At 41.7% G+C, this 27,521-nt stretch overlaps 1 protein-coding gene across 3 annotated transcripts in view; it reads left to right on the forward strand.

The window, feature by feature from the left end:
• The window catches only part of kmt2a (lysine (K)-specific methyltransferase 2A), a 153,789-nt gene that overhangs the window by 78,662 nt on the left and 47,606 nt on the right, over positions 1-27,521 (forward strand). For 2 of the 3 annotated variants that reach the window (XM_080214813.1, XM_080214815.1), the window contains exons 8-19: positions 1,567-1,643; positions 6,316-6,444; positions 8,595-8,708; positions 9,454-9,600; positions 10,902-10,997; positions 13,282-13,402; positions 15,987-16,100; positions 18,292-18,476; positions 20,771-20,941; positions 21,153-21,263; positions 21,793-21,866; positions 24,500-24,696. In XM_080214813.1, the coding sequence (XP_080070939.1) occupies positions 1,567-1,643; positions 6,316-6,444; positions 8,595-8,708; positions 9,454-9,600; positions 10,902-10,997; positions 13,282-13,402; positions 15,987-16,100; positions 18,292-18,476; positions 20,771-20,941; positions 21,153-21,263; positions 21,793-21,866; positions 24,500-24,696 (1,536 nt within the window). The remainder of the gene's footprint in view (positions 1-1,566; positions 1,644-6,315; positions 6,445-8,594; positions 8,709-9,453; positions 9,601-10,901; positions 10,998-13,281; positions 13,403-15,986; positions 16,101-18,291; positions 18,477-20,770; positions 20,942-21,152; positions 21,264-21,792; positions 21,867-24,499; positions 24,697-27,521) is intronic. The other variant, XM_080214814.1, reaches the window with a different exon arrangement.

A 27,521-nucleotide genomic window follows, 5' to 3' on the forward strand; every position in this document is an offset into this window, starting at 1 on the left:
ACAGCAAGATACTTCCTCTGTTTTTTTTGTGCCTTCTGTCTTTTCGTGTTTTGACTCAGTGAATTTGCTGTGTGGTGGTGGGGGGGGGGGGGGGGGGTGTGTGTGTGTGTGTGTGTGTGTGATGCATATTGTTAATTTAAATAATGCTATTATGAGGTGACCCAACCTGTGGTCATCCTTTTTTGCTAAGCTTCAAGGAATGTTTGCATGCCATGCAGGAACTGCGTAGTGCCTTATAGGACACAGCTGAGGTTATTACAAAAATTTTCTGACTTTCAGCACTTTGTTCGCTCAAACCAGGGCCAGGTTATCTTGCATTGCTATAACTGTGCTGCTCCCGTTATTAGAGGCAGCACGATGGCACAGTGGTTAACACTATGGCCTCACAGTGCCAGAGACCCAGGTTTGATTCCTGGCTTGGGTCACTGTCCGTGTGGAGTTTGCACATTCTCCCTGTGTCTGCATGGGTTTCCTCCGGGTGCTCCGGTTTCCTCCCACAGTCCAAAGATGTGCTGGTTATGTGCATTGGCCATGCTAAATTCTCCCTCAGTGTACCTGAACAGGCACCAGGAGTGTGGTGACTAGGGGATTTTCACAGTAACTTCATTGTAGTGTTAATGTAAGCCTACTTGTGACTAATAAATAAACTTTAAGCTTTAACTTTATTGAGTTCAAGGTAAAACTTAGAATTGGGTTTGCATTGTTTCACAGCCAGTTTAGTGTCTAGCACCTGAAATATATGATGCATCTTCCAATTATTTATTTTATTTCCTTTACCTCTTGTTAGGGGGTTCTTAAGTAACATCCAAGAGAGCAGGCAGGCAATCTTTTCCCAGTCTTCATCTCATGTCCCCTTTGATGGTGCTGTGGGGTTTCTTAGCTTTATTTCTACCTCCACCTCCTACCTCCCCACCTTCTTAACACCATCATCTGCCACACCAGGAAATAGATGTACATACGCACTTACCACCTATCAATGGTACAGTGAGCTTGTACACTACCACCTGAAACATATGATGTCTGTTTTCTTCTCTCTCTCCTCCTCCTGTGCACAATTCTACAGGTACTAATTTGGCATCCTATCCAAATGGCACTTTCCCACATTTGATAATCATGGCAGGCTGTTCACTTCTTGGGGGCATCACAGCTTAGGCCTGACTTCAGCTGATATCACATGTTGTATCTGGATGGTAACTGAATGACAGCCAGGAGCATTGTGTGATTTCCATCCCTTTCCTGGAGTACTGAGAGCATTTGTAGAGTCCCAAATGCTGCACTGGCTGACATCAGCACAAACTGGGAGTTGAACCTGTGACCATCTGATCTCTATGACTCAGTTATACACTGTCTTTACTAAAAGTGCTCCATGATGTCTTTTGTTAAAGGTACCACAAAACCCTTGTCCATTTTTAGACCAAAAAAGGGCTGTTGTATCTTCTGCTAGGTAACAAATGTTACTGAATTTGAAGCATTTAGGGGAAAAAAAATACCTCATGCAATTTGAACCTGTTGTCAGTGAAAGGTTCATCTTGGTTTGTCGCTTAATAAAGATCTTTGTTTCCCCAGCACTAGAGCTGAACAAGCAGAAGAAAGCCCCTGCTCGTTTCAATATTCAGTTAAAAACTAAAAAGCCGAAAGAAAAGGTGAGATTTAAACTTTCATCCTAGCTTTTTAATTCTGCCTTACTTAAAGGACAACTCCAGCACATTTTGGTGTATGTGTGTTATCCTGGGTAATTATCATTCTGGTGACATTAAGGATCACGCCACGGTTTTTAATCTTCTGATTGCATTTTCCCAAGATGTTTCTGTAGGCTGCAGACATCAGGTATTCTTTCTATCGTGCTGTTCTGTGTCAGATTAACTGCACAACAGGTATCCTAGAACTTCCCTTCGTGTCAAGCCTAAAAGTGTCTCTTCTGTTCTACCTTTCCTTGGTTAGATTTCACAATTTCAAGTTTTCAGTGTAGAGTATCATGTGTTGAGAGTATATTGTGCCATATTTGTGGCCTCACAATTTTCTGTTTGTTAAAGTTAATACACGTAACCTAGCAGGTCTACAAGTCAGGTATGCCCAAACTGTACACCTGCATTTCCAGTGTGCCCTTGTTTTGCAAAATTTTGACTCAAGAACCTAAAATTGTAAAACCTATTCAGCTACCCACCCATATCCCTTCTAAATTCTCATTTCCACCCCATTTTTAAAAAAATTAAGTTCTAGGCCTGCTACACTCAGGTCCCTGACTAAGGAAGACACTTAGATATTAGTATTGTTCAATGATGACTGTATAGATAATTTCATGTGAAGCCAGTTGTTAATTCTCCTTGGAGTTTCACCCAGTACTACAGCAGAGTCGTCAGTGGCTTGGGGATAGATTTAAAGTGATTGATAGAAAGATTAGAGAAGAGATGTTGGGGGGGGGAAGAACTACTATATGGAACTCACTGCCTGAAAGGGTGGTAGAGGCAAAAGGCATCAACTCATTTAAATGGTGTCTGGATTTGCACGTCAAGTGCTGTAACCTGCAGGGCTATGGACCAAATGTTGGAAAATGGAATTCGGCTGTGTGGCTTGTTTTTTGGTGGGTGCAGATTCGATGGGCCAAGTGGCCTCTTTCTGTGCTGTTAAGTTTCTGTGATTCTGTGGACACTTGAGGGAAAGCATTGGCCTCTTCCTGGTGCCTTCCTTAGCCCATCTCATGTTGCAGAATCTGGGAGTGAAGAGTGTCTAGTTTCAGTGTTGTGATTTTTTTTGTTTCAAGTAGGAAACCTATGTTTTGAAAGGGAAATTATCTCTGCTGACTCATGCAGGTACAGTTCCACTGGGCTGGCAGGCTTTGTTACATTAATAAATGTGCATTTTAGTCCCAGACAGTGAGTGTCGTTCACTGTTTTAGTATAGGGATCATCACAGCCAAGATCTGATTGATTTTCTTTCCACTTGTGTAGCTTGACAGTAGTGAGGCACGTTGTATCACTCCCAACTTATGTCCTAGCTGAAGCCAGTTGACACAGCACTGACTGGGTCTGTATGTTTTAGTACTGCGCTATTAAGTACCTATACCGATGCGGACAGCTGAGGCCAGCTTTGGAGTGTAATGCAGTGTTAGGTGACTTCTTTGTAAGGGCTATTTTTACAAATATGCTCACCCAGGACCAAGGCTTGCCCACTGGAGTAGCATAACAAAAAATTGCAGGGTTTCTCATCATGGTTTTTCTTTGAATAACAGGTGGGAGACTATGGAGACTATGCCTAGAATTTCTCAATATTCTCTCCCAGTGGCCTATCAGAGGTTTCATAAAATTTATTCTGTAATATAATTAATTTTGGCAGACTGAAAAGCCAGCCCTTCTGATTCTCCTGTTGAGTTAAACCTTGTCTTTCTTTCATTACTGGAAAAATGCTGAAGACTTTTCAGGTGCAGGGCACAGAGATGGCCTAAAAAAAATATATATATGTGGTGGAAAGGATTGTGCCATAAGGCCTTCAGTGACTCCTTGTTCATTTGATGGGGATTCAATGTTCTGAAGTCAGGTACAGAGTTACTGAATGCAATTTATGCTCTGGATTGAATTGTGCTTTTCAAGTCCGGTTTCTGCACATTCCAGTTTCAGAGGCAGGGACACCCAAAACATTTGTGTAATCCACGTCTATTTAAGGTAACAGTATGAGTAAGAGATAACTGATATGTCCACAGTCTCTCCTGCCTGAGCTCCTGAGGTTTGAGTTTATTATTAAAGGAACAGGGTGCTATAAATACTTTTACATCTTCCCAATCAGTAAACATAATACTAACATGTTTTTCCTACAGTGGTTTGGTACGGTTGAAGAGACTTATTCCTGGGCTGCTCTTTGTTATACCCACAAATCAATTAACAAGAAAAATGGGGCAGGGTAATTCCAAAGAATTGACACGTAAATTTTAAAATAATGTTCTTCCTTTTATGATGCATCTTTCTGTCAGGACAGGTTTGTTACAGATGCCTACCAGTGCCGCAGTGACAGGCTGCAAGCAAATATGGCTCAGGTTGACTTGCTCTCCGACCTTCCAACCTTCCCTTAGGATTAGTGTCTCCACCACCTTGGCTCAGGTGACATCAGGGACTGTGTGTGTGTGTGAGATGATAGGCATGAACACTTGTCCTACCACTTGACTGGTGCAGCATGTTCGTACAAAACCTCATTAGACTGCCAGGCTGCTTCATGCGAAGTTTTTATTCAGGGAGGACTGAAAAAGAGCAGAATCAAAGCAAGGAGGTTAAGAGAAGAAAACTGAGTCAGAAGAAAGATGAGAACAAGGGACACATCAGAGGAATAAGAAAGACAAACGGCAGAGAAGTGATGAAATATCAACTGAGATAGATATGCAGAGTGGAGAGAGAAAGAAAGAAGGATGTAAATAAGTGAGACACAGGAAAAAGACTAGAAGACAGGGAGAGATGAGTTATTAAACTGCGATTATTCTTTTGCCAGGTGTAAAGCTACTGTAAGTACCAGAATTATTTCTCATATTCATTTTATAGACCCCTTTTTGTTTCCTCTCTCATTAAACAAAGAGTAAATGCTTTTTCCCTTTAGACTTTAATGCAGCCCATAATCCCTTGAATGATAAGGTGTGATGCTTTTCTAGTTCTTTGCCAGTGATGCTTTCTGACCAGTTGATGGGACTAGCGCTGATTTTCACCAACCCCGTCCCAGTCTCTGCTTGTTGTCATCCCCAGTACTGAGACTGAGATTAGGACACCCATGTACAGAAACACTGGTATGGTATCGAGAGGTCTAAAGTTTAGTTTTCCAGGGAATGTGAATGATTACACAGTAAAATCTATCGCTGATCCACCACCTCTGCGACTGGCTGTTGGCTAGTTTGACTTTGAGGCATAAAATCCTGATCATTCCCCTTCTGTATTGGCATGGCAATTATCCTTGGGTTTGTGCCTTGTCTGATGCATGGAGGTGGATTCTACCATGTTGGTTACAGATTTGTGATTACTGAGATGCACACTACCTAATAAGATTAAGTAATGGTGGTGAGCTGATGCCAGGCCATAAACACTGCTGACAAGTGGCAGTGTACCTAGTTGGTGGGTACTGTTCAGTCCTAAAGACTGTTGCAGTTTCGAAAAGCAGTATGATCCACTAATTATTTATTTTGCATGAGAGCCACTAGTCATTCAGTGTTTTGCTTGACGACTTCCCTGTTGAACATTGTGAAAAACTGCATCATCTACTGACGCTATGTGGGTTTGTGCTTGCAGTTCCCCATACCCGTTTAATTCATGCCTCTGACAATTTAGCATTTGGAGACTATGCATTATCTATTGGAAGAGAAAGGAAATATAAAACCATATGGCAATTATATCTATTTAAATAATACTGGGATTTCTCTCCTTTTTTAGAGCGCATAACTGAACTGAAACTAACTTTGGTTAAATCCTATTGCAGAACAGCCTGTGAGTAGAGCAGAGACACTTGGAACAGTAAATTGCCATAGGCTACACACCATCAATCTTGAGGAAAGTTCCCAGTCTTAACATTCAGTGGTACTGGGTTAAATGCACTGAACAGCTTGTCGCTTGTAGGATATGAAGTTACATACCCATAGCTCATCAACTCTGAAGCTCCTGACCTCACCTAAACTACTGTGGTAGACAATAGGCACAAGTGGAACATAATGCACGGACAGTTATCAGGTCTGAATTGTCTAGAGGATGTATATTCAGGTGGATATTCTGTTCTTATGACCATGAAAGTTTTTATCCCAATATTTATTCTAAAACAATCACCTACTGACTGCCGAACTATGAACAAAAACTTTGTACGGTTCTTCCTGGGTCTAGTGCAGTATTACAAATATAGGTTCTCTTTGCTTAGTGTCCACACACCCATCCCAACAATTATGTTTATGTCATAGTTGCTCCCTTAGATGTGCTGTATATTGTAAAACTGAGCTATGCAGACGACAAACTCGATAGCATAATTCCTAATCCATCTTGAGTTAGTTGGTTTGAGGTGCTGAACCTGTGCGGGTGGTCTCACATCTCTTGCCAGGACAGGGAAAATTGACCAGGAGTGGGGAGAAAAATGAAGAGGTCTGATTTAATTTGCTGGACAATAAAATATCTTGTAGGGTGACCCATAATGTTGCAACGTTGCAACAGAAGTTGTATGCTTGTGGAAGTTAATCCTAAATATTGCACACTCATTTAGAAATTTGATTTTGGAAAAGAGTTGCATGAACAGGCCCTGTTTGTATAATTTTTGACAAGTACATTTCAACAATTGCCTTATTGATTTCATGTTTCTTGGTTTTAGGATAAAGTGATTGCTGTCAGCAAGTTGGAACCCAGTACTCTGAACCTGCTCACCCCATTCACAAATGTCAGTTGTGGGAAACAAAAACCATTGGCAGATGGAGTCCACAGGATCAGAGTGGATTTCAAGGTAGAAAGATAAATGCTTGGGCTCCTGATTTGTTGCACAAACTACAGGAAATATGAGCCCTAAGAAAGGGAGGCTGTAATTGAAGTATCTTTAACTTATCTCCCACCCGCTGCTGACCACTTCTCATTCCTCATGGGTAGACATGTCGGCCAGAATTTTCTGGCTGTTCATATCAGTGGGATTCTCTGGTCCCGCTGAAGTGAATGGGAGTTTTGGCTGAGCGCCAAATTCAATGTCCACACTTGCAGCGGTGGCGGGACACGAGTGGCCAGAACTTTCAGGCCGTGCTTTCCTTCTGGTTCTATTTTATGCACTCTGGGTGGGATTTTTGAAGGTGACCTCACCGCGGTGGTACGGGCGCGCCAATCAAACAGCTGTAGACATTGGTGTGATTGGAAGATCCCGCCGATGGCCAATGGTGAGCTGCCTCCACCGCCAGAAAACACGGCATGGGCAAGCTGGAAAACCCTTGCTGTGAAGCTAAGGTAAAGAGCACAGAATGTTGCCAGGGCTGGACAGAGTGAAAGCAAATGAGTTAAACCATTTTTAGTCATCCGTTTAGAGCACCATTCTTTTCTCAGATTCAGGTAGGCAATTATGCACTGGCATTCCATTCCTGTAAGGGGGTTAATGGAACTTTAAAGAGTTGACATTCTCTTCATTTTTTTATTCTACCTCTCGTTCCCACTCCTTCCTGACTACTTCTGATCCATAGCTAGGTTAGTTCTCAAACTGACTCTAGGAATTTTTTATTCATCCATGTGCTGCCTACCCAAGCCCAAGGCTTTAACATAAACTGAACCTATCTCTCTGAAGGCTGATGTGGAGGTGCATTGTGAACTCATATCTGTATTTGTCCCAAAAGTAAGAAATAAAATAAAATCACCAGATTTTTGGATATTCTCACCAGCCACCAGTGTTACTTCAGTGGACGTTTGGCAGAACTTACATTAAAGCAATTTTATCTGATAAGAACATAAACATAAGAACATAAGAAATAGGAGCAGGAGTAGGCCATCTGGCCCTTCGAGCCTGCCCCGCCATTCAATAAGACCATGGCTGATCTGTCGTGGCTCAGTTCCACATTCCCGCCCTCTCCCCATAACCCTTAACCCCCTCTCTTATCAAAAACCCATCAACCCGCGTCTTAAAAACATTTAGCGAGGCAGCCTCCACCACTTCAACGGGCAGAGAATTCCAGAGATTCACCACCCTTTGAGTGAAGAAGTTCTTCCTCAACTCCGTTCTGAACCGCCCCCCCTTTATCTTGAGGCTGTGCCCCCTAGTCCTACTGTCCTTTCTGAGCAGGAAGAGTCTCTCCACCTCTATCCTATCCATCCCATTCATCATCTTATATGTCTCAATGAGATCTCCCCTCATTCTTCTAAACTCTAACGAGTACAAGCCTAGTTTATTCAACCTCTCCTCATAGCTCAACCCCCTCAACTCCAGCATCAGCCTAGTAAACCTCCTCTGCACTCCCTCCAAGGCCAAAATATCCTTGCGTAAGTGCGGCGACCAAAACTGCACACAGTACTCCAGCTGCGGCCTCACCAATGCCCTATATAGCCGCAGCAAGACCTCCCTACTTTTATATTCAATCCCCCTCGCTGTGAAGGCCAGCATCCCATTCGCCTTCCTGACCACCTGCTGCACCTGCAAGCTGGGTTTTTGCGACTCATGCACAAGGACCCCGAGGTCCCTGTGATGCTTCTGGCAAAGTTAAGGTAGCTCATTGTGATAAATTCCTCCTTCTAAGAAAGTCCTCGCTGATTGGAAAAGAGCAGGCCTTGCCTGTTGCAAAATGTTATCCACTTGAAAGTATGATGTTCTTCTCAACTTGCAAATTAGTTCCTCCTGATCGCATGGCATCACATTAGGCTTTGTGTGTGATCAAACCTGCTGCAGAGCATGAACAATAGTCTCCTGTTGGAGAGGCTGTTTGTAATGATGTGATATTCCCAGTAGATATACTATAAGAAACAACGGATTCAAAAAGCTGTTGAGTGCATTTGATACTCAGAAGGGACTGCTGAAGTTAGCAAATATAAGTTAATACCTTCAAGCTGCAACTGAAGCTACTCACCCCTGAGATAAACTGCATTTTGCTGTTTGTTTGCCTTCTGATATTGTTCTATTGATCTTGACAGGAGGACTGCGATGTGGAAAATGTGTGGGAGATGGGTGGACTTAGCATCCTTACCTCTGTACCCATCACTCCCAGGGTGGTCTGCTTCCTCTGTGCCAGCAGTGGACATGTCGAGGTATGGTTTTGCTCTTGAGATCTTGCCCTTGCTCAAGATCAGGTTGACCTCCATTTAATAGCAAGTTGCTTGTTGCATTTGGGGAAACAAATCCCTTTGTTTAAGGACAGCACAATACTTTTGCGATTTAGAGGATTCTGTTCAAAGCTTACTCAATAAAGTAACTTAAACTCTGCCCCACATTGAGCTTGTAGGCATGTTTGAATGTAAGAGCAGAATTTGATTCTAGAAGTTACTGGGAGCATTGGAAAACCAGGAAAAAATTGTGATGAAGCATCAGTGACGTCTCAAAACCTAATGCATGTTGCGTTGATCCTGTTGCAGCAAAATGATCAACTCTGTGGTTGAAGTTCTGCACACAAGCTTCTGGTGATGTTACTGTCTGGGAGAGGGTTTGGTATTCGTGGGCACTTTGCAATGGTCTGAATTGTGATGTGGAAAGTGAATTTTGCTTGGATGCTGACTAATCATGAGGCTTGAACTTTTTCCCCCACATGTGCTGATCAGACATACAGGACCTTCCCTACTGCCAATGGACTGGCTCCAAAACATTTCCAACATGTCTATGAGTAGCCCTGAGGGATAGGAAGATAGAAATAAGAGTTTGTATACACAATACATTTGGCCACGTGTGCATTAGGGATTGTGACACCGTTACAAATTTGACAGACACAAGGGAACAATTATTACTCTTTCAAGAGTGTATAGTTTGCCAATTTGTTTCCCTTTGCATTTTTGTTCGCAGTTTGTTTACTGTCAGGTGTGCTGTGAACCTTTCCACCTCTTCTGCCTGGAGGAGAATGAGCGACCCCTGGAGGAGCAGTGGGAGAACTGGTGTTGTCGACGCTGCAAGTTCTGCCATGTCTGTTGTCGACAGAATAAATCTTCAAAGGTAATGGTACTTGATAGTAAGCTGTGCATGAATATTTCAGATGGGCAGTTGGGTTTGCACTCAACACTGGTGCAAAATTTATATTTGGGCCTGATCCAACAATAATGTGATATGAGCGGAATTGACCACAACTAAAGTATATGGCTGGCAGGATTCTTGTTGCTGTCTGATGTAATCCACATACGTTTTTCCTTTTTCTAATCCCATGTACATGTCAGTGAATAGCAAGAGAGAAATACACGTGTCTTGGGGATAGTTTTTCATAGAATTCTTATTTAAACAATAAACTCAAGGCAGGAAGAAATAAACTTCAGATCCAACCTCAGATCTTCACCTGTGTTCCTCTCTCTCCCCTGAGAGTTTTATAGCAGGAGTTATATGTCTGCAGAGTGGATTAACTCCCGCTAGAGTTTGATGTTACTGTACTTCTGGGAGTACTAACAGTCATTTCTGTCTGCTCCTGGTTGTTGCTTATATTTCTTTGTAAAGATGAATTTTCATCTCTTTCCAACTCCATATTTTGGAGTGTTTAAAGCTGTCAGATTAACAGTGAAAGGAAAGCAGGCTTTCAAAGTTAGTATATGCTATTTTATAAAATTCATACATTTTCTTTCCTTTTTAAGTTACCTGTTTATTTTTTACTGGCCTTGAATGTCCACTGTTTGGAAGGAACAAATGAATTATCTATGTAGCTGGGGTCAGTAATGCAGCTGCTAATGAGGTGAGATTTAAAGGTGTCAGGTGCTAGGATTTTTCTGTTCACTTGGGGAGGTGCTTCTGCCCTGCTCCTTGTCCCTCTGTTGTAGCCCAGTTGAGGATCCGGAGCTGGTGTGGAGGAATGGCACATGCGTATGATGGAATGATTTATATCCTAATGCTCCAAAATGCACTGCATGAATACACTGCCACCACCAGATGGATTTTATTTAAAAAACAGTAATTTAGTTGGATTCTTCATGTTTATCTGTTTTCCTCATTTTTTTGTTTTGATCAGTCTGCTAAAGGGTTCATCCTTTTGCCCCCTGTCAGTTCTGATTAAAGGTGTGCACTTTAAGCTTAGTTGTCTGTTCTTTCATAGGCTGAAGGACTTAGTGTAACATAAGCTTTTTCTGTTCTTTGAATTACTTTTGATAAACTCCAGAGTGAACTCTGCATTGTACAGGTTAAGACAGGATTGAAATTGGAATTGTGTTCAGGAGAATTTCCCCAAGGAAGGGGAAAAAAATCTCAGTGATCTGTTGAAGACTGGTCATCATAGTTTCAGTAAAAGGCAATTTCTTAAAACATTTTCTTCTCCACAGCAGCTTCTTGAGTGTGGCAAGTGCCGAAATAGCTATCACCCAGAGTGCCTGGGACCAAACTACCCAACGAAACCAACCAAGAAAAAGAAAGTCTGGGTAAGGCTTTGTTTTCTTATGCTTAAATTCCACATATTAAAAGGAGGCAATGGCCTGGTGGTATTATCAGTAGATTACTAATACAGAAATTCAACTAATGATCAGGAGACCCAGATTTGAATCCTGCTACGTCAAATGGTTGAATTTGAATTCAATAAAAAAAATCAGGAATTAAAAATCTACTGATGACCTTGAAATTATTGTCGACTGTCAAAAAAAGCCCATCTGGTTCAGTAATGTCCTATTGGGAAGGGAATCTTCTGTTCTTCCCTGATCTGGCCTACATGTGATTCCAGAGCCAGAGCAATGTGGTTGACTCAACTGCCCTCGGGTAACTAGGATGGGCAGTAATTTTTTTTATTGTTTATTAGTGTCACAAGTAGGCTTATATTAACACTGCAATGAAGTTACTGTGAAAATTCCCTAGTCACTGCACTCCGGTGCCTGTTCAGATACACTGAGGGAGAATTTAGCATGGCCAGTCCACCCTTCCAGCATGTCTTTCAGACTGTGGGAGGAAACTGGAACGTCCGGAGGAAACCCACGCCGACATGGGGAAAACATAGAAACTCACAAGCAAGTGACCCAAATGGGAATCAAACCAAGGTCCCTGGTGTTGCGAGACAGCTATGCTAACCGTCGTGCCAGCCTTTATATATGCGGGCCAGCCAGCAGCGCCCATGTCCCATGAATGAATAAAAAAACTAATAGCATCTCTGTTGATCACCCCTGCACCCTTTTAAGAGCATTCTTCCTGTCATTGGAGAACTACTAATGGAAAAAATCAGCATATTGAATAAAATAAAGTGACTATTGGACAATATTACAAAAAATGTTAGTCAAATACACATTGTTATATCAATAATAGTGTAATTGTTAAAACAGAACATTTAGGAACTGTTTAGTCGGTCTGACAGTATCTGTGGAGAGAGAAATGGTTACCGTTTCAAGCTGATGACCTTTCATCAGAACTGAGCTCATCATTTCTGGTATTTCTGTTTTTGTTTCAGATTTTCAGAATTCAGCTATTTTTGAACTACTTCATTACAGAATATGTACTGTAAGAATAATATAGGCTGCTAGTGGAGAAATACTTATTGAGATCTTTAAATCTCTGCATTCCTGTTCCTTTGTGAGGGGAAAAGGTCTCAGCTATGCTTTTCCCATGTTTGCAGATTTGGCATTGTGCTGTTCCTGCTTTGGAGGGGTTGTCTATACAGGAGCAAGTTGAGGCCAAATTTTCCTTTGCAACTGTCAATAAGTTTCCTCCTAATACATGGACAGGACCAAATCTACACCAACGCCAGCATGGTGAAGCAACACATTGGTTCATGCACTATGCTTCTCAATAATAAGCACTCAGGGTGAGCCCCCTGATTTGCTTTGGGGATTCGGGGCAAATGTAGGTGATGTTTTCACTGAAGAAATGAGGTAAAAGGGTGAAGCAACTTATTAATTCTGAATATGCCTGCCTGTCTTTCTTAGGTAAAGAACCAGGTATTTTCATCTTTTACATCTAGCCTGTTTATTGATAGAGGCTGAGAATCAGTAAATGGATTTTAAATGAGTTAAAATTGGCCTAATCCCTCTGAAAGAGTCCTCCATTGTTGGACTGCGCACAGGAAGAGAGACAGGCTACCTCATCCATCATTTACCGTGAATATAACTATATGTATATATTTATTACAATTATGAGGTTTTTGTTACATTTTGAGATTGTGCCTTTAATTTTGGATAAAATGAAGGAGGTCAAATGACCTGTACTGAAGTTTGCCTGACAACATGTCTGGGTGACGGCTGTTAAAGATTAAAAGTCCAGATTGTTTTACAGGGAGGAAGATGCAAACTATTCACACTTGCAGGTAGTGGCAAGGGCAGCTGTGATGCAGACTGAGTCTCCAAGTCCCAGAGAAGTCTTAAAATTATCAGGTGGTAAAAGGGTATACTTAAACTGTCCATTTGACTTCTGGAAAATGATTGAATTTGGGCCTAAAAAAATGAATAATCAGCATTTCTACCTGGAAGCAAGGCCTATGTGAAAACTAGAAATCTGAACTGAAAATAGAAAATGTTTAAAATGCACAACAAGCTGATCAGGATTTGAAAGATGAACCAACATTTTGATTTGCATATTTCATCAGGATAGAATGACATCTGATGAAATTAGCGTCTGAAACATCAGCCTATTTATGTTACTTTAAGGTGGTGGCTGGACTGTCTTTGATTTCCTGTTCTAACTTGAAGCCACCTTAACGTATTCTAATGAAGATCTCCTGTGCTGTAGATCTGTACAAAGTGTGTACGATGCAAGAGTTGTGGAGCCACAACGCCAGGAAAGGGCTGGGATGCACAGTGGTCTCATGATTTTTCTTTATGCCATGAATGTGCAAAGCTCTTTGATAAAGGTAAGTACACAGATGTATTTTGTTCATAGCGTAATTGGTACCTAGGAGTGATTACAAGGCAGCAATTAAGGGGTTCAGGAAATGTCTTAAACTGTGAAGTGCAGATTTTAAAAATATATAATTGCTCACAGTAAGTCAGATGATATGTTATTTCATGAGGATAGGGATGATGTACTTTGTAATGCACAATATATAATTCTGTTCCTGTGTGAAGCTGTACCCTTTCAAGGCTGTCAATTTAAGGCTGACTTTAATTTTCATTCAGGTTAGAACCATGGGCCCAGATTTTATGGCATGTCTTTCCTGATGGGTGCAGTGAGCCATTTAAATCACCAGTTCAGTGGAACTATAATATCCCGCTGGGGGTGAAGGACTGTAAAATGCTGATCATGGTCTTTTTAACAATATGGTTAGAAAGTCTGTTGGGCAGTGTTCACAGGCATTCTGGTTCTTGTATCATTCAGGGTAGAAAGTTTGGTGGTGAAAAATAGCAAGAAAGGGAATCCAACTTTAACACTCTTGATAAGGATTTATTCCTAAACTCCAACCCCCCCTTCCTTCTTGTTGCTATTTATAAGACTCAGGTGAATCCCAAGTTAATGCAAACCAGCTATACCCAATTAAATGCAATAAATAGTCCTGTACATTACCTCTTTGTTTTTTAATTTTTTTTAATGTCGCAAAATTTCACAAGAAATGGATAGGAAATACCTCGTATTAAAAATGAGCTATATAGATAAATGTGCAGGTGACAAGTAGTGTAATAAGACATATGAGTCCTGAAGTTGATTTTCAGATGACAGGAGAAACTTGGTGACATCGTAATGGATACCAGATAGTACCCATAACATGATATATCCTCACATAACCGGTGTTCAGCATTCAAATTTCTACCTGCCAGAGAAAGAGATCCAGCAGTTTGCGAGAGTCTTCCATTGGAGGCATAAGTATTGGCTATGGAATTCCATGCAGGCATGAACTCTTCCCTTCTCCTTCCCTCCTTGTTGATTCGTTTCTGGGGTCTGGTTCAGTGGGTGCTGTTCATTTTTCTATCCTTTGCCCATATGTGGATATCAATAAGACCATAAGACATTGGAGCAGAATTAGGCCACTTGGCCCATTGAGTCTGCTCTGCCATTCAATCATGGCTGATGTGTATTTCATCCCCATTCTCCTGCCTTTTCCCCATAACCTCTGATCCCCTTATTAATCGAGAACATATCTACCTCTGTCTTAAAGACACTCAATGACCTGGCCTCCACAGCCTGCGGCAAAGAGTTCCACAGATTCACCATTTTTTGGCTGAAGAAATTCCTCTTCATCTCTGTTTTAAAGGATCATCCCGTCAGCCTGAGGTTGTGCCCTCTGGTTCTAGGTTTTCCCTACGAGTGGAAACATCCTCTCCATGTCCACTTTATCCAGGCCTCTCAGTACCCTATAAGTTTCAATAAGATTCCCCCTCATCCTTCTAAATTCCAACGAGTACAGACCCAGAGTTCTCAAACCGTTCCTCATACGACAAAATCTTCATTCCAGGGGTCCTTCTTGTGAACCTCCTCTGGACCCTTTCCAAACCAGCAAATCCTTCCTTTACGGGGCCCAAAACTGCTCGCAGTACTCCAAATAGGGTCTGACCAGATCCTAATATGGCCTCTGAAGTACATCCTTGTGAGCTAGCTAGACTATTGCAGGGTAGAGGAATCGTGGGTATGTCTGATCCTACCCTTCCCAGTGAATCAGTCTTGTGTTGGGATGGCGGGGATTTATTTATTTGTTCATGGGATGCAGGCATTGTTGATTGGCCTTGAGAAGGTAGTGATGAGCTACCTTCTTGAACTGCTGCAGTCCACATTAGGATGGGATGGATAGCAAATAAAACACCTCCAGGCCCCTGCTAGTCTAGATGTGTTGTAACCACTTGTTGTGCCACTATGTCTAATGAGCTAACTGCAGAGAGTAAGGATTGAGACCCTCCTGGGCCAATTGCTTAAGGCAGATATTCATTGTCTAAACCATTTGAGCAATTAGGAGGCTTTTGTTGACTTCTATTAAATTGGCATCAGCTTGTGTTATTGTGTTGTGCATTGGTTAAACTGTTATGTGATTATAATGTCACTATTATAAGAATTGTTGTTCATCAGGAGATAACTGTGGCGAGCATTACAGGAGCAGAAAAGCAGAATGGGTATGGCGGGAGAACACTAAGTCTATCCTGTTCATGGTGAAACTGTGTAGCACTATTCACAGGTCCACAGACTTGCCTGTATAATAAATAAATCAAATTTGGATTTAATTACATGGAGCTTATTTAGGGATTTTAAATTTGCCCATGAAAATCCACATTGTAGTTATTGTGTTTGGCCTCAGTCAGTCAGTGGCTTGTGCAGCAACCTGTTCACCTGGCTGATTAGCCTCTGTTATGTATGCTGTACTGCATTTGTATGTATCAAAGTAGATTGGGGAGTAGAGTATCAGCCCACTTTAATAAAATTATATACAAAACATGTGTCAACAGTGCTGAGGTGATCAAGAACGCTGTGAAAGGCCACCAGCTGTGTTGATGTAAATTGTTGTTTATTTTTAGGTAACTTCTGCCCGCTGTGTGACAAGTGTTACGATGATGACGATTATGAGAGCAAGATGATGCAGTGTGGAAAATGTGATCGTTGGGTTCATGCAAAGTGTGAAAGCTTGTCAGGTATTTTTAAATGCAGGATATGTTTTGCATTTGAAATCTGACAGTCCATTAAGGAGATGCTGGCTGACATGTTGTTGCTTGGTTCTCATTTTGTTTGTACAGGCCATCTAGCTTAATTACCTAAAGTATAAATGCATAATCTGCCACTTATCATAAACCTCTTGAATTCCTGTTTAGCTTGTTATTCATGTGACCCTAACCTGCCTAAAATCTGGCCCGTTTAAGGTTACAATCCCTAATATTTTTATTCTAACATAAACAATCTTTCAAATAAATATTTCGTACTTGCTTTCTCATTGCTGTCCAATTTGTTTTACTCTTATCCTGAAGATGTCAGCTTTTGCTGGGGTCTAACAGCTCTTTACTCTTTAAAAAAATTACACTTTCAAAGGGAATAAGTTTTTAAATTCAGAAGTCATGTAATTTATACTTAATCAGGATTAGTTGCATGGGATTATGCCCCAGTGTAGATTTGTGCATGTTTCTTGGTTCTAACTCTCTCTGTCCACTTTTCTGTTCTTCATTCTGTGCAATGCATTGCCTATTCTTGTTGGGTAAGGACTATGGATCCAGAACTGATCGATGGAGTTATGATACAGATCAGCAATGATCTACGTGAATGCTGGAACAGGCTTGAGGAGCTGAATGACCTCCTGTCCCTGGATAGAATTTCTTCTTCAAATATTTAGAGCTGATTTTCTCTCAAGGCGAAGAAGATAATGGTTGTGTTTCAAATTTTCATCAGAGCTCAGCTTACGAAGCTATGATGATTATTACGGGGTGGGGGGGGGGAGGTTTCACAGATGTCACTTGTTTGTTTTGGGAGGGTGGTTCTACCCATCAACGATTTTGCCATTGGATGCTCATCGTGAGCCCGTCAGCCTTGATTGTAGATGAACAGATTGGAATAATTTGGTTGTTAATTTCAATATTGTAGTGGACAGTATAACCTTCCTTGGATGAACAGACCATTCACATTTTATAGCCTGAAAAAGTGAATTCTGTGGCATTGGTGGATGGTACATGCACAGGAACCCGTTTAGTGAGTACTTGTCAGAATTGAATAGATGCTGGGCTTGCATTCAACTTGCAATGCATGTGATCCACCTCACCCTATTCCTTTCTGCTCTGCAGCATTATTATTCTAATGAGAACTTTCCCTTTTTTTGTGAGTGGCTTTCCCATCCCTCGACTCCTTAGGCCTCCAAGGCACAAGCCATGTGTAACAAGATTCAGGGACTTGTCCATTGTGACAGTCCAGCTGATTTTCCCTGCCTCGCATTTGTAATACATGATGGATCTGATTGAATAGAGTCTACTTCATAGATCATAGAAAACCTACAGTGCAGAAAGAGGCATCTGGCCCATTGAGTCTGCACCGACCACAATCCCACCCAGGTCCCAACCCCATATTCCCACACATTTACCCACTAATCCCTCTAACCTACACATCTCAGGACACTAAGGGATGATTTACCACGGCCAATCAACCTAACCCGCACATCCTTGGACTGTGGGAGGAAACCGGAGCATCCAGAGGAAACCCATGCAGACACAAGGAGAATGTGCAGACTCCACACAGACAGAGACCCAAGCTGGGAATCAAACCCAGGTCCCTGGAGCTGTGAAGCAGCAGTGCTAATCACTGTGCTTTCGTACTGCCCGATCATGGATCATAAAATTCCACAGGGCAGAAGGAGGCCGTTTGGCCCATTGAGTCTGCACCAATTACAATCCCACCCAGACCCTATCCGCACAACCCCATCTATGCATTTACCCTGGCTAGTCCTCCCAACACGAAGGGGCAATTAAGCATGGCCAGCACACCTAACCTGCACATCTTTGGACTGTGGGAGGAAACTGGAGCACCCAGAGGAAACCCACACAGTCATGGAGAACATGCAAACTCTACACAGACTATAACCCAAGCCAGGTATTGAACCCGTTTCCCTGGCATTGTGCCACCATGCCACCCCATTCAAGTTAGCGCAGCAAAGCCCCCACTTTGTAGCACTGTGGGTAACTTCAGTATATTGTACCCATTCCCTCACACTGCTGTGTTCTTGTGTACAGAGAGAGATTAAAATCATTACCATGAAAAATATGTTTTCATAAAGACCATTGCATCAAACTCAGAAAATAATGGCTTCCCAGCCATAATATGTTCACTTTTGCTTTTACCTTCTTTCAGATGAGATGTATGAGATCTTGTCAAATCTTCCAGAAAGTGTGGCATACACGTGTATAAATTGTACAGAGCAACATCCTGCAGAATGGCGGCTGGCACTAGGCAAGGAACTTCAAATCTCTTTAAAGCAAGTCCTGACTGCACTGCTAAACTCTAGGACTACAAGTCACTTGTTACGCTACAGACAGGTGAGTGAGCTGCTGCTTCATCATAGCGTCAAAGCATTGTGAAGGTATATATTATATTGTTGGAAATATAGGCATGTGTCCATCATCATGTATTATATTATATTCACATTGTTAAATGTCAACCCATTTATTTTGGGGCATACAAACATGTGGTCTTCATGCAATGACTGCTATTCATAATGTTAAATGTCAGTTATATTGTTAAAACTGGCTCCTTTATTTTAACACCTAAATTACGTATCATCTTAAATGAATCAAGTGAGCTATTCAAAAGATCAGCCTCATTTGCTTGAGGAATACATCAGAATATTTTGAGAAAATTGTTGTATTTCTCCCACCGAGTATTACATAATGTATCCTATATTTTATATAGAGTGAAAGTGCAACATTTGAATAAATTAAGCGCAAGATAGAGTGAATGCTAAAAAAAAGTTTCTTGATAATTCATTTAAAAAGGAAGCCCAACTTAGGCATTTTTTCAAAAGCATATTTTGTGTGTGTCATGAGGTTCTCTGTGCAAAACATCATCATGGAATGAACGTGGTGGACAATTCACCAGCTTCATGATGTTTGGCAAAATTATTTTGTAATGAACAAAGTGTATCGAAGAATCTGAAGTCTGATTGTCCTGTCCCTCCGCCCATCTTGCAGTTTGTTAATTTCTCATTGAAGATACTGATTTGCTGTACACAATTTCACCGATCATCACCATGCTGTCTTTAGGTCAAGCATCCATTTATGGTGCAGATCTAGTCATTGAGTCCCTGTAGATATTTAATGTGGAGGGCATCTGGGTCCACATGCACTTCACAACAGAAATGACTGCATATCATTCAGAGACAGCAATCCAGCTGTGAATTCTTTTTACTCCTGTGTTATGGAGATGCCCAAGACAATTTGTAGTAATTACCCAGCCTCCTGCTGGCTGATGTTAGCATAGATTGGGAATAAAGCCAAGGTCCTTCTTGATCTGTCTTAGCGTTGGCTTAGGTCATTTGGTAGTACTCCTGCTTAGTGAGGTTGAAGTTTGTGTATTCAAAACACCCACTTCAGAAATTGAACACGTGATTTAGACTACACTGGTGAATGTGTCGTGTTTTGGATGAAAGGTTAAACTGAGGCCTTGTCTGCCTGTTCGAATGAATATAAGTTGTTCATGGCACAATTCGATTAAGAGTGCACAGAGCCAGTATTCCTTCCTTGATTAACTGGTCATTTATCTCACTACTGCTTGTGAGATGTTGGTTTTGTGCAATTTTATTTTTGTATTAACTACATTGTAACAGTGATGTTGCAACAAAAATGAATGTCACTAGGATGCTCTGAGGGCATGGAAGGCGAGTTGTACCATTAAACGTTTGATTCTTTGTCCCCGAAGAAATTACCTTGACTCCACTGAGTTTGTTTCAGAATTTACTGGTAGTGATCAGGAGTTTACAGAATGTAATTATGAATGTTGGGCCATATACACAAAACACTGCATCACTGATTTCCTCAAACATCTAACTATGTTGCCTACCTCATGGGAATTGAAATATTACATTGTTTGTGACGCAAGGCTAATTGATTTCACTTCTTTCTTTTTCCCTAAAAAGTAAATCTGGAGCGGCACCATGGCATATTGCTACCTCACAGCGCCAGGGACCCAGGTTCAATTTCGGCCTCGGGTCACTGCCTGGAGTTTGCACGTTCTCCCCGTGTCTGTGTGGGTTTCCTCAGGGTGTTCCGGTTTCCTCCCATAGTCCAAAGATGTGCAGGTTAGATTGATTGGCCATGCTAAATTGACCCTTAGTGTCAAGGGAATTAGCAGGGTAAATATGTGGGGTTATGGAAATAGGGCCTGGGTGGGATTGTAGTCAGTACAGACTCACTGGGCCAATGGCCGCCTCCTGCACTGTAGGGATTCTATGATTCTAAGTAAAATGGTGGTTTTGATGGTATGAAGATTTGCAGAAAATGCACGCTTTGCAATGAGTAATTGGAGAGCAGCAGTCTGAGTTGGAATGTAAGAGCACGAGAGGGGAATTTAACACCTCGATTCTGTTCCTTATTCAGTGACATGGGGAATGACATGTGAATAACTCCATATATCTGCTTTTATTATCATTTACTAGCATTTGATTGGAATTATGAATTTGGATTATGCTGAGGAGTTCACAGTTATTAATGTGGATGAGTACTTTAATTGCCTGAATTAGTTAGCTAGGTTTTAAATGTTCATAAACCCAAAGTTGAGGAGGCAGATGGGAGGTGTGAGAAGTGATGTAGCTGAATCCTAATTTCTCTCTTGCCAGGCAGCCAAACCACCTGATTTAGATCCAGAGACGGAGGAAGCTGTCTCAGCTCGCAGCTCACCAGAAGGTCCTGATCCTCCAGTTCTTATAGAGGTGAACCAGCAGGATGAGCAACCTCTTGATCTGGAAGGTGTAAAGAGGAAGATGGAGCAGGAGAGATACCACTCAGTGGTAAGGTTGCCATTTATTTTGCCCACCTAGATATGCTAGAAATATGTTTTGACTACGGTGTAACCCACAAGGAAAAATCTTAGGCCACCTGTAAGTTCAGCATCATGAAATCTCTGCAGCATGAGTCATTCTCTCCTCTCTGTATATAATTAAAGTATGCTATCTGTTGGCAAATGCTTTGATGTCTGATTATCTACTGTTGTGTGTTCAGCTGGAGTTCAGCGATGACATTGTGAAGATCATCCAAACAGCAATGAATTGCGATGGAGGGCAGCCTGAAAACAAAAAAGCCAATAGCATGGTCAAGGCGTTCTTTATACGGGTAAGTGAAAAAAAGGGGACAGTTTATCTGCAGTTTGCCGTGTCCCTTGTTTTCTCTCGCGTTTAGGTTAATGCTGTGGTATTATAATTGTAAGATACAGTCAGGCTGCGAAAATCCTGTCTCTTAGCAACCGGCAACAACTGTCGAAAGCTAATCACAGCAACTAAATCGTGCTCTCTGTTGCTGAGCAATCAAATGTTCCATCTCAGACTTAATTTTTTTGGCGAGAATATTTCAGCACTTCCTTTAAAAAAAAATTAGATCCAGCCATCCTTCAAAGTTTTAAGTTTTAAAGTTGAAATGTATCATTTATGATTGGATTTTTTTTGGTTCCTGGAGCAGGAAATTTACACACTCTTATCTGTTTGCATGATGCACTGCTCAAACAGGATCACAAGGGGAGAAAAATGGGATGGTGGGGGGGTGTCAATTAAGAGCATAACGTATCTTCACATAATTCTGACACTGCCTTATATTTGAGTTCTGGCACAGCCTTCCATCTCACAGTACTTGTGTTTATTTCCTCTAGCAAATGGAGCGATTCTTCCCATGGTTTCGTGTGAAGGAGTCCAAGTTCTGGGAGCCCAACAAGGTTACCCCAAAGTGAGTATTGTAAATGTGTGGAATTGGTTTTATAAAGAGATTTGAGACTACAGGTATAATCCTTAGCGAACATTTTGGAGTTTTCAGTATTTGTGCCTTTGGAGACAGAGCATGAGATCTGGACAGAAGAATCTCAATTGGACCTGTTAAAAGAGTTTGGGTTCTCAGTTGGGGCAAGAATACAGACTTGAATCTTGATCGGAATATGGATCAATATCTAAATCCAACTTGGGCATATGGGGATGTAAACTTACCAAAAGCTTTATTGGATAATAACTTAAGAGCTGAATTGACACAAAGATATGCCGAAAGGCTAAGATGATGTAGATAGAATGGGAGGAGGCCCATATGATGTATTAACTCCAACACTGATTAGTTGGGCTGAATGGCCTGTTTATGTGCTGTATATTCTATGTACATCAGGGACTGGGGATGACGTAACTGGATCTTATTTGGGCCAGGTACTAGAAGGCAATTGAAATCTGTCTGCTCTGATTGAGTCACACAGACTCAAAATGTTAACTATTTCTCTCTCCATAGATGCTGCTGAGTCTTTCCAGCGTTTCCAGTTTTTATTTGAAATCTGTCTGGGGCAGGAATGCGTGCCTGTATCTTAATATGGGGTAGACTGGGAAATTGTTGTCATAATTGGGCATTTTGTGAACTGATCTGAGTCCTGCATCAGGCTGAGGACTGAAATGGAGGTTGGAATTTCATTCAGACAGGAATGCATTTCTGAATTCCAGAATTCCAGCAAAGGAGATTGGCTAGTCCATGAGAGGCAGGCAGGAATGCAGATTTGAATTGGGTTCAGGAATGCTGATTTCAGTCTAAGACGCTGGATGGTGTGGAATACCGTGATAAATCTTCAAACATTATTTCACTACTGTGTTGGAAACTTTTGCTCAGTTTTAGGAAAATGGAACTTCTTGCTGTTCCTCTGAATATTTAAATTTCTAGCATTTTCTTACCTTTCCGTTTCGTGATGGAAAATGCTTTTTACAGAAGGACTGCAGGTGTTGTCTTATCTACCGTTCACGCCATGCTCTCACTGCAGCAAAGTTGGGGAATTTGGCAACCGGCTGAATCTCCTTTCACTGTGGTGGGATGGGAAATTCCCACCCACTGGCATGAAGGTTGTTTAACGCAGTGCTGTTCTTTATCGCTGTTGTAAATGTGGATATGATTCGTTGGAGTGGAAGAGCGGATCAGAGCATTAGAACACTTGCCTCTGGGTATCCCTATATTTAGCAATACTTTGCAGCATAACAAACCTCCATTGTGTTAGTAATGAGAAAAACAACTTATATGTTGGCCTAATTTCTTGAGCATTCTATTTTTGTGTTTTGCCAAATAATATTTTTCTCAGAACAGCATCCCCCTTCAGAATCTCCAGCCGTAATTTAGTTGTGCTCTTGCCCCATGTAATCTTTATCTGTCCAATATCTAAAAAATTCACAGCATATTGAGTGATGGAACAGAAAACCCTTGTTGCTGTATTTCAGCTTACGAGTTATATCCCATCCTCCTGTGATCTCCCTGGACTTTGGAAGGCAATGGAATAAACACTTTACTAAACTGTGGCTTAGGCTTTAATTGCCTGGCAGATTTATTTAACCGTAATTGGATAAGTGAGCATTAGCAACTATGCTCACAATAGCTGGAAGCTTAACTACCTTCCCTCAAGGTAGTTTTAAATAATGCAAAGCCACTTGTGTTTCACGCATTGAACTCTATTGCACATTATTAACCTTAAATGGTGGGCCTTTCAGTTGTCCACAGTCTTGGGCCTATTTCCTTTCCTATTTCTGTGTAGACTTCCAGACTTAACACTGTACAAAAATGATTAGGAGAGCTGCCAATCAAACCATATTATGTAGCTTAACCCACAAAATGCCTCTACTTGAATGACTTGCCCCCTAATTCAGATATATGATGCAGGAACTATATCTGGCCATATATAAGCATGAGTGGACCAATTATGAGGAAATCTATATACCTGGCCAGTAAAGTGATGTATTGAAAGTTGTCAGTGAAGCTATACTACAGAGTGAATCCACACCTCGGGGAAAATGAAGTGAAGGAAAATGAGGAAATGGGATAAGTCCTCCACAGGTCGTAAACATGGATTCTCCCCAAAAATGGGGCAACACGGTGGCACAGTGGTTAGCACTGCTGCCTCACAGCGCCAGGGACCTGGGTTCGATTCCCAGCTGGGTCACTGCCTGTGCGGAGTCTGCACGTTCTCCCCGTGTCTGTGTGGGTTTCCTTCAAGTGCTTTGGTTTCCTCCCACAGTCTGAAAGACGTGCTAGTTAGTTGTATTAGCCAGGCTGAATTCTCCCTCAGTGTACCCAAACAGGTGCCGGAGTGTGGCGACTAGGGGATTTTCACAGTAACTGTTTTGCAGTATTAATGTAGGCCTACTCATGACAAATAAATAAACTTTAAACAAAGTCTCTCCCCTGAGATTTTCTTTTGTTTTTCAACCTGTATCTGATTATCTGTCCTACCTTCCCAGCTGGACACTCTTACCTTAATGGCCCAACCAGATGACTTCATGCAGACAGAAGAATTCGGTTAAATTCTTCAGTGGAGCATATTTTCTTACTCTCTGTATCCTGCTGTGTTTCAGTAGTGGAATGCTGCCCAATGCTGTGTTGCCACCGTCATCAGATCACAACTATGCTCAGTGGCAAGAGAGGGAGGAGAGCACTCGCACTGAACAGCCAGCACTCACAAAGAAGATCATACCTGCACCACAACCAAAAGGACCTGGAGACCCTGATTCGCCAGTGCCTCTGCCTCCACCACCCCTTGCAATAACAGCAGGTATGATCAAAGTATTAAACCAAACAACTGTGCTGTTTTATCTCTGTGTGAAAAGGGAATGGAGGGATATGGAACAAAGGCGGACAAAGAAGAGAAGTATAAATTAACCACAATCTTGCATGAATTATGAAACAAGCTTAAAAGGCTGAATGACCTCATCCCGTTCCTCTGACTTAAGTGCATGTAGGGGGCTATTCGGTGTTGTTCAGGGATTTTGGCTCTGGACAGTGGGATACCTCGGGCAGCTTATGTCGACATCAGGAATTTCCAGGTTAGAGTGCAAAGTTCAGATTCTGGAAATCTAAAGCAAAAGCTGAAAACTTTGGAGACACTCAGTGAGCCAGGCAATATTTGTGGAGGGCAGAAAAGTCAGTGTTTTGAGCAGAAACCTTTCCTTGGAACTGAAAGCTACAATTTTAAACAGGAACAGAAGAAGGGAAAAGGACCGAAAACACAACAATCACACATATAAGCAAAGAAGTAGATCTGTAAAGTGTATTTATGGGAAATAGTGGATGACTAAACAGCAGAAAAAGTTTTACATAAGATTAAGGAGGCCCGACAGGTGAAAGAAGTAAAAAGCCAACAAAATGATTGTGTGAACAGCTAAAGGAGGTATTGAATGAGGGATAGGAAAGTCGAATGGAAGTCATAAAAAACAGGCAAAGTGAAACAGAGTAAATCTAAGGGTTTAGTAAGGTTTAAAAAGTAGATATGTTTTCTGGTGGAGATTCCCTACAACCCGCTTCTTCCCCCACCATCATCTCCAGAAATACCAAGCACTCTGCCTGAATCGTCAACACCTAGTTGTCGGACAGAAAATGGGATATGGCATAATGGTTGGGAATAAAAGCAAATTCAAAGTGAGAGTGAAAAGTTTAGATGTTGTTCCTCAAACTTCTTACCAAACTCATTGGAATAAAGACATAGATCAGAGTGGAATTGGAGGGGAAGATTGAAGTGACAGGTAACTCAGGGCCACACTTTCAGGCAGAAGGAAGGTGTTTTGCAAAGCTTTGCCCATTCTGTGCATAACCTCCCCAGCACAGAGGATGCTGGCTAGTGGGCAAAAGGTGGTTTACCTGCTTGGACGAAGTTCATGACTCGGATGGAGTGAATGTGTGGTAGCTAAATTTGTCAATGACACCAAGGTAGGTAGAAAAGTAAGCTGTCAAGAAGAAGTAAAGGGATATTGGCAGGTTAATGAGCAGGCAAAATTTGGCAGATGGAATATAACATGGATGAATGTGAACTTGTCCACTTTGGCAGGAAAAGTGGAAAAGCACTGTAGCAGTACAGAGGGATCTGGGTGTCCTGGTACATGAATCACAAAGTTAGTATACAGGTTACAGTAGGTGATTAGCACGGCAAATGGAATGTTGGTGTTTATTGCAAGAGGAATGGAATATAAGGAAGATTTACTGCATCTATGCAGACCCTTTGTGAGATTGCACCTGGTGTACTGTTGTGTGCAGCTTATTTGAAAAATGATATAATGGCCAGAATTTTCCAGCTGTTCATGCTGGCAGAATCCTCTCTTCCGGCCAACAGTGCACTTACTCCACCGGTGTCCCAGTGACATGGGGTGCAGTAAATGGGAAATCCCATCAACAGCAGCGAGACCAGAGATCCTGCTGTTGGGGAGGCCATAAAATCCCCCCCAGTAGCTTTAGAAGCAGTTCAGAGAAAATTCATTTGACCCATTCTTGGGATATGGGGTCAGAGGCCAGAATTTTCCGGCCGTTATTGCTGGTAGGATTCTCTGGTCCTGCAGCAGTGAACGGAGATTTGGCTGAGCATCAAATCCCCCGCCCTTGCTTACAGCAACAGCAGGGTATGAACGGCCAGAAAATCCGGGCCAAAAGGTTTTACAACATAAAAGGATGCCATTCAGGGGTTGCCTTTTGAAGTAACGTTAAATATGTTAGGCCCACACCCATTGGAGTTTAGCAAAATGAGTGGTGATTGTTACAATCCAGGTCAGAAATGTCCAGGTGTTTTATGAAGTCAGCCTATTCCATAAGTTTTGCACTTTGAATTTGGCGTGGGTAAGCATAAGATGTTTCACTTCAGGTATGATTCAGATGACTCACTAGGGAGCTATATCAAACAAAGTTTAATTAAGAATATAGTTAACACATAGAAAATTAGCAAAAACCTTTACCAATTATAAACAAGAAGAAAAACCCACCATGATATTGTATAAATGTTAACAACTAAAGATGTTCCAACACGACAAACCTCCTTATAAACACCTGTCTCAGATTTAGCATAGAAAATAAGAATGCTCATGTAATGCTGCAACTTAGTCCTTTGGGTGGAGAATTAGAACTCCGACTTCCCAACCATGTAACTTCCAGCAGACCTCGAGATAGAGTCACTGTTAGCCTTTAGCTTTTAGTCAGCAAGCCACTTTAAGAGACAGAGGCAATGATTGCCTCTAGTTACTCGCTGGCAAATCAACAATAGCAGAATTTTCACTCCAGTGAGGGGCAAGAAAGACTAGTCCAAACAGCTTCTAACTAACCAGCAACAAAACTGGAAATGAAAGAACTGTTGGGAGAGAAAAAAAACTGTCACCTGACCTGTCAATCAGTCTTCCCACAACACTTCGAAAAGGTCATAAAGCTGCAGAGAGTGCACCAGGCCCAGATTAAAAATAAACAAAACCCCATTTAAACCCTGTAAGCAGCAGTAAAAGATGTCACTACCAACCTCACAGTGCCAGAAACAAAAAAAAACAAGCATACTTTCAAACTCCAGAGAACATGATACCCGAAAGAACCCCCCCCCCCAACCCCGCAAGAGAACATGATTAAAAATAC

The sequence above is a fragment of the Carcharhinus amblyrhynchos genome, chromosome 29 (genome assembly GCF_965287045.1).
Source record: "Carcharhinus amblyrhynchos chromosome 29, sCarAmb.v2.hapA, whole genome shotgun sequence".
In the NCBI taxonomy this organism is placed as follows: Eukaryota; Metazoa; Chordata; class Chondrichthyes; order Carcharhiniformes; family Carcharhinidae; genus Carcharhinus; species Carcharhinus amblyrhynchos.